Raw genomic sequence first — 12,222 nt, forward strand, 5'->3', positions numbered from 1 at the left:
TTAGAGAATCGATGCGTGAACTGAGAGATTCAAAGTTCTGTGGTAGCACAAAGAGAAAACAACTTAATCTGGATAGGTCAGCAAAGAACCCTGAGGAAGGGCTTTCTGACCAGTTTGAAAATGAGAATGAATTTTGCAGGTGAGTAAGTCCGGGACAGGATCTTCACTGTAGAGCATGAAAGAACTTATGTGCTGAGAGAGGTACAGCTCTGTCTGAGTGACTAAAGACCAGACCGGCTGAGGCAGGCTGGGAGCACGCCCTACTGCACACCCCCAGGAGTCACGGGGAGTGTGGGCAGCGACAGCCTAGCTATTGGGGGAGGGCTAAGTGGGGAGAAACCACCCGTGTGTCAGGCCTGTGATTGGCTTCTGGGTTGCAGCGTTGAACCATGGTTGAGATTTTTTAAAGGTTACAGGTCAGATTTTGAGAGGCTCAAGAAAGAACACAAACCCAAAAAAAGCATAGAGAAGAGTGAATTACTGGCGCCGTGACCCTGAGTAAATGCAAGGAGCATGACCCAGGATGTAAAGAGGCAGGACAGGGCGCCCGCAGCCGGGAGGGCCGGGGAGGTCGGCGCCAAGCCTGGCTCAGAGCTGGGCTATTCACAGACTCCAGCAGGTCCCATGGGTGGGTGTCAGTGGCTTCGGCTTGAGCTTAGGGCTGCCTGGTGTTTTAAGAATTGACAGATGCAAAGTTTATAACCTGAGTAACTTGCTGTCTGGTGTCCCCTAGCCCTGGCCATGGGTCTCTGTGTCGCCATGATCGCCTTCGTCCGCCTGCCCAGCCTCAAGGTTTCCTGCCTGCTTCTCTCAGGGCTTCTCATCTATGATGTCTTCTGGGTGAGTGTCTGCTTCCCGAACTACTGCTGTCCTTCATGTTTAATCGGAGTGTTCGCTCCTGAAAATTGTTAAAAATCTGACTGGCCCGGGCACCTCCTGTCTGAGGCCACACCCTGCTCCTGACATGCGCACGTTAAGGGTGGGCAAGCAGCTGTCCCAGCCTTGGTTTGTGGAGCTGTGTCACCATAGCTAGTGTGCACGTGGCTCAGGCAGAAGGGGGAATGGGCAGGCAGGCTCGCTGCAAGGGGCGCTTCTCCTGCACATACCGTGGAGGTCAAAGCTTTCTCCTCAAAGCACGCAGTTAACAAGCTTGACGTTGCCATATTCTGAGACTCCACTCTCGAGAAGACGGCTAGTGCTGAAAGTGGGGGTGCCTGCAGCACCCTGCTAAATTCGGCATCCCTCCCCTTGGCAGGTGTTCTTCTCTGCCTACATCTTCAATAGCAACGTCATGGTGAAGGTGGCCACACAGCCGGCTGACAACCCCCTTGACGTTCTATCCCGGAAGCTCCACCTGGGGCCTAGCGTTGGACGTGATGTTCCCCGCCTGTCCCTGCCAGGGAAACTGGTCTTCCCCAGGTAGGCAAACTCTAGCCTCCCCGTGCCTGGATTAGTCTGAAAAGGGCTGTGAGTCCTCTCCATCTTACAAATGAGCAAGAGAATATTGACGTGCTAAGGTGCATCACTCAGTGATACAGGTGCTGCTTTTTCGCGTTATTTTCAAATCACCACTCACTACTGGAGCCACAGTAAACGCACCGTGCGTGAGGGCATGCGTGGTGGCCAGCTGTGCGTGCAACCTCAGCACTGAGTGTTGGCAGGTAGGAGGTCGCTGGGCATCTCTAGCAGAGGCCGTGCTTGAGCAGACCCGCTGGCCATTGCTCACAAGGGGCCTCCCGCACACCGAGGGCCAGGCTGAAGACTGGCCAACACACGTTGGCTTTTAATCTCTCAGCCCCTAGAAGTTTCCACCTGCCGTTCAGTAACGCTCTGATAGACCTTGCGCGGGAGGCACGTGGCCACCAGACTGCCGCGCTGACGTGCGCCCCGCATTCCAGCTCCACCGGCAGCCACTTCTCCATGCTGGGCATCGGGGACATCGTGATGCCAGGGCTCCTGCTGTGCTTTGTGCTACGTTACGACAACTACAAAAAGCAAGCCAGCAGTGACTCCTGCAGTGCCGCTGGGCCCGCCAACATCTCCGGGCGAATGCAGAAGGTCTCCTACTTCCACTGCACCCTCATCGGTTATTTTGTAGGTAAGAGAACACCAGAAACGCACCACGGGTCCCCTTCCCCGCCCCAGCTCGCTGACCCCTGGGGTTCAGGCAGGTCCCGGAGCTGCAGAGATGGAAGGAGAGCAGTGCAGTAACGAAAGAGAAAACCGCATGGTCTGTGCTGGCCAGGCCAGGCCATCCAGGGCCCCTGAGGGAGAGCCAAGAGCACCTGGCACCCAGTGATCGTGCACCAGGCCGCTTCTCATTAAATCTTCAGCCTGAGTTTAAGCAGGAAGTGAACATGACAGTCGTTCATTAAACAGGTCGTCCTTCATTTACTCTAGCATTGCTGTCGCCTCAGCTGGCTTTTCTCTAGCCCGCTCTCAGGCTGACAGGAAGGACGCTGGGGCTGGGCGGGCACCTTCTGTGTGTGCCACACGGCAGCCGAGCGGCTGGCACTTCTCCGACGTCCCTGATCACACAGCACTTTCCTAGACAGCGTCCCCCAGCCAGAAATACGGTGTACTAGAAGAGCGCTTAAAAGGCCATATTTACACAGCAGAATGCGGTGTGGTCAGGTTTGTAATTGTCCTGATTTATCGTTCTTAATCTCTTTCTGTGGCTGAGTTTGTCAGTTACACCATTGTCTGCTCGTATGCCTGTGCGACAGAGGAGACATGGTGTAAATGGGCCTGAGCTGCTGTCCAGTGTCAGGCATTCGCTGGGGGCCTTGGGAAGTCACCCCACTCCCAGGGAGGCAGGCAGCGGAGGCTGGACGCCGAGCCCCGGCCGTTGGAAGCAGCAGAGGGGGAGCCTGAACCAATCCTCTGCCTCCAAATCTGGCATCACCGCCACGGAGCCAGGCAGTGCGTCCTGGGAAGCGGCTCCAGTCTCGTCACTGCTGGCTGGGATGTGTCACACTAGCTCCTGCCAAGCAGCACGTAGGTCAGAGGTTCCCTGGCCCCGGGCCGACCCCTCGGTTACTCCAGCTGTTTCTCTGTCCTCACAGGTCTGCTCACTGCTACTGTGGCGTCTCGCATTCACCGAGCAGCCCAGCCCGCCCTTCTCTACTTGGTGCCATTTACCTTATTGCCACTCCTCACGATGGCCTACTTAAAGGTGAGCTGCGTATGTATCTCCTCGCTGGAGGTGGTTCTGCTTAAGTCCCTGCTCTTGACAGCAGGGCTTCATTTTGGCTAACCTGGCCTTAGCAGTCTCTCCCAGATCTTGCAGCCAGTGGCAGGAAATGCTAATACGTGAGCCCAGCTGCAGGTAGTTCCTGTTTCTCTTAAGGGCAGCACCATTGCACCAGCAGGTTCTTAACGCCGCATATGTAAAGTTTAATTGCATTGAGGCAATATTGGGAAAAAAACGACCTAGAGGCATCATCCCTCACTTACCAGATGAGGAAACAGATGCAGAGTTTAATTAACTTGCCCGGATCATATGATTCACGAGTGAGGGAGGGTCCTTCCTTGCTCAGGGGCCTGAGCGTCTTCCCGGAACACGAACTTAGGGCCTTTTGGTGAGGTTTGAAGGTTCCTTTGCTTCTCCACAGAAGCAACCTGAGCTGAGGTCAAGAATCACAAGGGACTCACAGGCGCACGGGCCTCATGCTTAACTAAGCCTGTAAACTTAGCGCAGTTCCTTCTTTCCCAGGGGGACTTACGGCGGATGTGGTCTGAGCCATTCCACTCCAAGTCCAGCAGCTCCCGCTTCCTGGAAGTATGATGGGCCCCAAGCATGACCGGAGCGGCCATCGGAGTCCTTGTCTGTCGACGCGTGGTTGTTTCCTCTTGAGCCGGCCTGGTGCTCGGAGACGCACCCAAGGACCTGGCGTGTGACTGGGTTTTGCGTGTGAGGGAGCTCGGTGCAGGAGCAAGGTGCTGGGCCCAGCCGTGCCGCCTCCTGTGCCGTTGCGGAGACGGCGCCTTCCTCCCCCGCTTTCATGGGTCTGCGCCAGACTGTTAACCTGGGGGGATGAAGATGGAACTTTAACAGTGGCAACGGCAAGGAGGCATTCTGTACCTTTTGAACACTAAAAGGACGAAAAGAAAATAGTACATTAACAAACGAAGTTTCTTCCGTGAACCCTCGAGAACTTTGGGACCAGTTTTCCTAAGGGGGCCTCAGTTTCAGAGAACTGAGACAGAAGCGCTTCTGTCGTTATATTCTTCTTTCCTTTTTTTGGATTTATTAAATATTTTCTGTGGTGTGAAGTGACTTCTTAAATCCACAGACATTGAGTGACTTACGGCATACACCCGAGGACCGTCCCGCTGGCGTGGGGCCGCAGCTCGGTGCGTCCCGGGGCGGCTGCCGCCCCGCAGAGCCTGTGCAGTAAACGCCTGGACCCAGGACGCTCCTTTGGTTTGGTCCACGCAGCAACTAGGGTGAAAAGTTGCCACTTTTGCCCTCTTTTGCCCTCGCAGCTCCCCCGCGGGGTCAGCGCCCCGAATCAGTGCATGTGTTGCAGCGCAGCGTCTCGTGCTCTCCGATCATAGTCATGTACTACTTGTAAATACATTTTTCTATTTTCTATTTTTTTGTATTTTTTTTTTTTTTTTTTTGCATTTTGTTCATTGGTGTGCTGTATTTTCCATGCCCTCACTCCTTTAAGAAGAAAAAAAAAAAGGAAAACAACACACTCCTGTCCTTGGTGTTGTGATTATAGTCCTGACTTACCGATGGTGACAGCTGGGTATTAGGGACAAATGTTGCTGCCGCTCCGCGGTGGGCCCAGTCTCTGCTGAGGTCTTTGCAGGAAAGGAGCCAGCGTGAGGCCGTCACCTGCCTCCGTGTGGGGACGCAGCGCCTGGAAGTGGCCGAGATGCCAGACGGAGGGGGTGGGGGAAGGGCCCGTGCGTCCCGGTTCCTCCCTAGGCAGGTGGCCTGCGTCGTAGACTGGGGAGCCGGAGCTCACAGGCGGTGCTCCTGGCCCTGTCGGGGACCGTGACACCATGGGGTGGTGCGAATTTCCGTGGTGTCTCCGGTCCCGCGGAGGGCTGCTGTTGTGTTGGTTTTTAATGAGTGACCCCTTTCTAGCCTTTGTCACCTCATCACTTTTGACTGCTGGCTCCAAACCCACATAATGGGAAGGCCCTGTCTGTCCCCTGGTGGGGTCACCTGTGGGTCTAGGTCAGACCGAGAGGCCCTAGGTGGCAAAGGGCGGAACGCGCCTAGATGGGGGAGACCGGAGAGACGCTCACGCTCACTGTTGATCAGCTCCGCTTCTTCTTGGGCCTTGCGGGGAGCGGGGTGCTCCTCAGCCTGGCTCCCGATGAGCACAGGTGCAGCGGTGCTTCGCAGCCCCCCGGAGGCTGGTCCCGGGAGGAGCGGGCAGCTCTCCTGCATGGCAGAGGAAGACACAGGTCTGCTTGCGCTTGGGACGGCAGCTGCCAGTCTCCAGAGCCCTCAGCACCGGGAGCTGCCCTGCGCCAGCAAACGGGCCTCTCTCTGAATGTGGTGCTGGGCAGCGGAGGCCTTGCCCTGGGCGCCCGGGCCTCTGCCCTCCCCGCCCCCCTCCTTGCTCTCTGACCGCAGGGGTCCTCGGTCCGGGCTTGTCTGTCCATGGAGTCTTCTGCTTACGTGGACCATGTTCACAGCGGCAGCACGCACCCTCTTCCTTCTCACAGGCCTGAGATTGTTTCCCCCACCCCAGGGAAACAGCTGAAGGGGCAGCTCCCAGTGACTTTGTCCTTTTGAACTGAGCTAATGAAGCTGTGACCGCAAGCCCCATCCAGAGCCTGGCAGCCCTGCCTGCAGCTGGGCCTGCTCTCAGCCAGTAGCCCGACACCCGGGAGCCGCCATGCTGTCATGTCGGAGTGGCTGGCACCCAATGGGGACCGCGGTTGGGGTCACTTGTAGCCCACGTGGTTAGATTTACCCTGAAGGCAGGCGAAGGAGTTGTTTTGCCAATAATAAAGTGCTGAAAAAACCTGGGTCTGCAGAGCGGCTCTGGGGCCAGTCTGCAGACGAGGAGGAAACCAGCACAGGCCTCGGACGCGACCAGCTCTCAGCGGCGACTTCCCAAGCTCGGGCACTAGAGGCGGCCACAGCTGGGCGCTGCGGCCCAGTGCCACCCTCGGCCTCTCGCTCCCCTGGGAGGGATAAGGCAGGTAAGAGGTTTTCACCTGCGGCCATTTCTTTTACTCCTGCGCCATCGCGGAGGAGACTGCTGTTGTCCACTCGGGTTCCGACTTCTCATGCGGCACTTACCCCTCCCGCCCGCGGGCCACCGCCTGATTCTCCGCAAAGCCGCTTCGGGGCCGTTTGGGCCGCTTGAGCGCCCGCCCCGTCCCGTCCCGAGGGCGCAGTCCCAGGGGGTCTCGAGTGCCCCCCTGTGCACAGACACAGGCGGGGTGGCACACCCCGGCATCTAACCTGCCGCCCGCCCGCCCGTGACGCGGACCCCCACCCCACCGCGTGTCCCTTGGCATCGCCCAGCAGGTCTCCTGCCCACCGTCTGGTTGCTGTTGAGAGCTCGTCTGGCAGACCCCGGCTTATTTAGGGTTCCCCCCATCGGGGTTCCAGCCAATCAGGTCCAGCCCCGAGGCGGCTCCCTGCCAAGCAGAGCCTGTGAAAACTGCCACTGGCTGTTAGAACACCCCCTGAGGGGTCCTGACAGCCTCCTGCTGGCCCCACCCGAGAGGCCTCCCACAACAGGGCACTGTGCTGAGGCCGTGAAGTAGGTTCAGAGTGAGCCAGGACGTCCTGGCTGACCTGCAGGCCTGGCCTGCACAGCTTCTCTTGACAATGGCGGAGAAGACGAGGCAAGAGCAAGAACTACCCAGGAGCCAAAGAGCTAGGAGCGGCTCAGACCAAACACAGGAAGCCTGCGAGCTCGTCAGCACCCCGGCACAGCCCCTGGAAGGGGTTTCCAGAGGGGCTGGCGGCCCTGCTGAAAAGCCCTCGCCCTGCCCTGCATCTCCTTATCACGGAACTGCATGCAGGCCCCGCCTTCAGAAATCACAGGCCTGTGGCCCCAGGGTCTCCCAGTTCCAGCACTTTTGAAACTCATCCACCCCCTCCAGCAAATAAGGACCACAGCGCAGCCTTCTCTTAGTATATTCCACTATGTACATCCAAAACCTCATGATTTACATGGGGAAACAGTTTTGCTATCCATTTTACCGGCCAGGGAACTGAGCATCCAGGTCAGCTTCCTTGTCCTGGGTCTCCCTGCCTCCACTTCCACAGGGTACTCAGTGCCAGGCTTTGCCCTTGGCTTGCACAGAGGTGGGGAGTTTCTGTAAAGAGGGAATGACTTTGCAAACACCAACCCCACGAGGAAGCAGAACAGGCAAAGTCCTGTGGGAAGCCACACTCGGTAAGAGGGTAACAGCCCACACAGACCAGCAGACTTAGGACCCAGCACCCAACAAGCAAACCCTTTCCGAGGCACCCAAAGCCGCCAGGTCTCCCTGGTTGTGCAGGTGTTAAAGTCTCAGCACAATCCTGCTGTCCCTGAATCGCCTGCTTCCCCTCAGCAGTGTACTTTGATCCATCTGCCCGTTCTGCTCCCCACTCTGTCTCTGGTGAACCCTCTCACTCCCTGTACCTCTGGCCTGTAACCCAGTTCTGTCTGCATAAATAAATAAAAGTAAACCTTGGGAGGAGCGAAGCCATAAAAATAACTGTCAAGATCAGTAGGGGTGAGCTGTGATGCAAACCAATCTTCCTACTAAAGATGACTTTAAAATATAGGTGAAATATATAGAAAATGTTTCTCTAAGAACTATGGGGAGGGTTCCGCTCTTGCTAGCGGTGGAGGGACTCCTTTTCACCCAACTCTCCTGTACGTGTGACAGAGTCCCAGCAAAATGCAGAAAAGAGTGATCAGCCGGGAGAAGCTGGAGGCTGGCTGGCAGTTGTAAGGGAATAACGCCAGGTGGTTTCCCACTTCATGCCATTCAGGGTGGTTAAAACTTGGATAAGAAATGGAATCTTCCTGTTTTCAATAATGAAAGGAAAAGATTCAGAACGATCCCACCACCCAAAAAGAGGGAGAGTGAATTCTAAAACAGACAGTGGGAGGTTCGTGTTCTATGTGTAAGTCCTGCCTAAACTTGATCCCTAAGATAGATACACACCCACAGAGAACACTCCCGAAGCTAGATAAAAGAACGAAAGTTCAATTTAAGCTGCGGCTTGAATTTTAAGTCTTTTAGGTCTGAGTTTGGTCAAGTGAACGGCCTGCTTTAAAAATATGTTCAACAGAGCTTCAACAAAGCACTAATTAGTCACCATACCCAGCATATAATTAAAAGTTGGTACACATTCAAAAATACAAGTGTGAGCCATACTTAAACAAAAAGCCAATGACTGAAGTGATTTTTAAAGTGACTCAGAGGTTAGAATTAACACTCCAGATTTTTAAAGTAAACTATATAAGAATGCAAAGGAGAATACGTTTATAATGAACAAAAAGAAACTGTCCCCATGTTAAGGATGAGAGTAATAGCACACCGAAGAGGACAGATTAAAAAATGACTAACCCTTTTTTTGCTTTCAAAGATAATAAACTTTTTTTAGTAAAGATCAGATAACACTTTGACTTTGCGTGTCAGACGTCTCCGTTACAATGGTCACCTCTGCCACTGCAGGTAAAAGGTGCCGTCGCAAAGTCAGGATGGGACAGCCGTACTCGCCCCAATTCTGAAACAGAGCAACAGATGTCCACGCTGAAGAATGCAGAGGAAAGAAAAGACTCCGTGCACCTCAGTGGAATACTGTAGCCCCAGAATGAGGGGAGAGAATTAGGCAGAATTTTTTTTAATAGCCAAATTTTGGGCCTCCCTGGTGGCGCAGGGGTTAAAGCCTCAATGCTATCAAGCTATTGCCAGCCACTGAGGCCTGAGTTCGCTCCCCAGCCGGGAGCAGACCCACGTGGCACAGCAGACCTCTCCTGTCTCACCAGCTGCTCCCCTCAGCAGCGTATCTCAGTAGGTGTGCTCCCCACTCTTGTTAATCCCTTTAGCCCCTGCAGCTCTGGCCTACACCCCGGTTCTTGCATGCATAAATAAATAAAAATAACTCTTAAAAAATAGCCATATTTGGAAAAGGTTCAAGAATCACAGCAAAACCCAAGCAGAATAAAAAAAAAAAAAAAAAACGCGGACCCTTCCTGGTGGTGCAGGGAGTTAAAGCTCAGCACTGCAAGTGAGCCACAGCCGCTTTAGTGCGAGTTCGATCCCCGCCCCTGAGGTGACCCACATGGCCCAGCAGACCTCTCCTGTCTCCCTGCTGCTCCCCTCAGCAGTGTACTTCGTCGATCTGCCTGTTCTGCTCCCCACTCTGTCTCTGGTGAAGCCTCTCGCCGCCCCTGAGCCTCTGGCCTGTACCCCAGTTCTGTATGCACAAATAAATAAATCTTTAAAAAAAAAAATAGGGCATCGAAGCCAAACTTCCAGAAGCTTAAGACAAAAAAACCTTGAGAGCAGCAAAATAAAAACGATATTGCAGAGGGGAGCAATGAATGCACAGTTATCTAAATGACTGCAGAGTTCTCTCAGAAATCATGGGCCCTTTGAGGGTATGAAAGTGAAACATGTCGACCCAGTTAAATAGTCACAGTTTCACATCAATAATGACTAGGAGGCCTTATCACCAGCAGACTAACATGACAAGAATTAGTAAAAGATTCTTCAGTTCAAGGGAAAAGACACCAAACGACAATCAGGTTTATAGGAAGCACTGTGCTAACCAATCCTGTCATTTCAAAACGGCTCCAGTGCCCCTCCCCCATGGTATTTGTGTTCTGGGTGCAGCCCCCCCACCACCCCCGTATCAGGGTTGGTCCATGTGGCCACCAGAATATAAAATGAAGATGTGTGATTTCTAAGGGTGGGTCATAAGAAACATGTTCAAATTTCTCAGATATGTTCATAGATACCCACCTAAAGTACAAAGCAAAAAGGAAAACCTAGATAATTGGATGTCATCAAAATTTAAAATACTTCTGCTTTAAAAGGACCAATTAAGACACTAAAAGGTCCAGACAATGGGACAGATTATTTGCATGTCATATCAGGTAAGGATTTAGTATCCAGAATGTATAGAGAACCCTTCCAATTCAACAGTAGAAAGGATAAATAATACTGTTTAGATGAACAAAAGAACAGCCATTTCTCCAAGGTACATGTGGGAAATTCATGAAAAGATGCTTAGCACAGGGCCTCCCTCGTGGCACAAGGGATTATGTCTCAGCACTATGAAAGACTTCCGCAGCCACTGCAGCACCAGTTCAATCCCTGCCAGGGAGGTACCCACACGGCGCAGCAGACCTCTCCTGTCCCACTCACTGCTCCCCTCAGCAGTGGATTCCAATGGATCTGCCTGTTCTGCTCCCCGCTCTGTCTCTGGTGAGTGCTCTCACCCCTGCCCCTCCTGCCTGCACCCCAGCTCTTGTATGCATAAATAAATCTTTAAAACAAAAAAAAGATGCTTAGTACAATCGGTCATCAAGCCAAAAGATACCACAAGTCAAAGATACCACTTCATGAAGGTGACTAGAGTTGAAGAGAAAAAAGACAACAGTGAGTTAGCAAGGATGTAGAAGTGGAACCCTCATACAATGCTAGCGGGCTCTAAGATGCTATAGCTGCTTTAGCAAACAGCTGGAGACTGCCACAAAAAAGTAAAACAAAGTTACCACATATTCCCAGTAATTCCACCCGTGGTTATGAGGACAAGAGGATCAGAAAATGTGAGCCTTCAGCGCAGCATACTCGTAATAGCCAAAAAGCAGAAATTGTCCATCAATGGGTGAATAAACAACTGAGTGTCCCTACAGAGGAATATTATTTGGCAATAAAAAGGAATAAACTGCTAATACATGCTACAAAATGAACTTTGAAAACATCATGCCAAGTGAAAGAAGCCAAAGGAAAAAGCTGCTTGATACTTGATATCATTTATACGAAATGTCAAAAATGGGCAAATTCATACAGACAGAAAGATTCGTGCTTATCAGGGCTCAAGAGCAGGAAAAAAGGAGGTGACAGACAGAAGTACAGGAATTTCTCTTGGATGATGACAATATTCTGGAGTAGAAAAGCCCTAAAATGTGCATGTCTGTGAATCTTTTCAGTTTTAGTTTTAGTTGTGGTATTAGGTATCGTCACTCCAGTGCAAAAGCATCCGGGGAGGGGACTGTCTCGGTATGAGAATTAGATCTCAAATTACTAAAAAGAAATCCCCTTTCACCTGACTCCCCGAGCTCGCACTGGGGGAGGCCAGGCACTCGGAGGCCGCCTCCAGCGCCCGTCTCTACAGGCCAAGTCAAGCTGTAGTGTGGCCAGACGACTGGCTGTACGTGCGTGAGGAACTGCCAGGGTCGCCCAGCCCCACCCGCATGGGAAAAGCCAGCAGACAGTGAGTGTGTGTGACTATAATGGGGTAACAGTTTTACTGCCATAGATATCTAACATGACTGGCAATGACAAGTGTAAAGACTTCTTCAAGCTGAGCAAAAGTTTTAACACCATAGTGAGATTTGTGACCTGATCCCTATACAGTGATGGCCTAAAATAGTGGGGGCGGGGGCAAGTGGTGTATAAAATTGTCATACTCTTCTAGTTTTGTGAAGCAATAATACATCTCGTAGGAAGGTTGTGAAAAGTTAAGGAGACCTACTGTATATCTCTAGAGCAAATACTTTAAAAATAAATGCAAAAAGTGGCTAAAGAATTCAGTAGTGCATTAAAGTAGAATACTAAAAAATATTTTATTAGATAAAAGAAGACCAGGAAGGAAGACAAAAAACAAACACAGATTGACAAATATGGATCAAATAGCAAAGTGACCAGCATAAATCCAAGCACATCAATCCTTACATAAATAGTAGTGGCTTAATGACCCATTTCTTGGCAAAATGGAGTAACAGGGGTCAGAATGACCCTCCTGTTCTAAACAACTAAAACACACAAGGTAGATGAAACAATACATTCCAGGCTACAGGCCGCGCAGGGCAGAGGCCTGTGTGAGGAGACGAATGCAGCCCTGTAGGGCGCCAACTTGCCAGCTGTAGAGCTTCCAGGCCAAGGAGCAGGAAAAGCAAACCAGAGCCAAAAGTTTCCTTGGGTCAAGGAGAGAGAAAGCACAGTTCAGTGAGACCAAGATACCAAATTGTAGACACAGAGGCTGAGGCTGACCGTCTGCGGTTG

At 52.3% G+C, this 12,222-nt stretch overlaps 1 protein-coding gene across 1 annotated transcript in view; it reads left to right on the forward strand.

The window, feature by feature from the left end:
• Positions 1 to 4,597, forward strand: part of SPPL3 (signal peptide peptidase like 3) — a 96,023-nt gene extending 91,426 nt beyond the window's left edge. Inside the window, exons 7-11 of the mRNA XM_004690972.2 lie at positions 734 to 840; positions 1,256 to 1,419; positions 1,899 to 2,098; positions 3,066 to 3,175; positions 3,716 to 4,597. Of these exons, the coding sequence (XP_004691029.1) occupies positions 734 to 840; positions 1,256 to 1,419; positions 1,899 to 2,098; positions 3,066 to 3,175; positions 3,716 to 3,787 (653 nt within the window). The 3' untranslated portion in view covers positions 3,788 to 4,597. The remainder of the gene's footprint in view (positions 1 to 733; positions 841 to 1,255; positions 1,420 to 1,898; positions 2,099 to 3,065; positions 3,176 to 3,715) is intronic.
• Positions 4,598 to 12,222: the final 7,625 nt, after the last annotated feature.

This window comes from Condylura cristata, unplaced genomic scaffold, assembly GCF_000260355.1.
Source record: "Condylura cristata isolate star-nosed mole 26May11 unplaced genomic scaffold, ConCri1.0 scaffold00029, whole genome shotgun sequence".
NCBI lineage: Eukaryota > Metazoa > Chordata > Mammalia > Eulipotyphla > Talpidae > Condylura > Condylura cristata.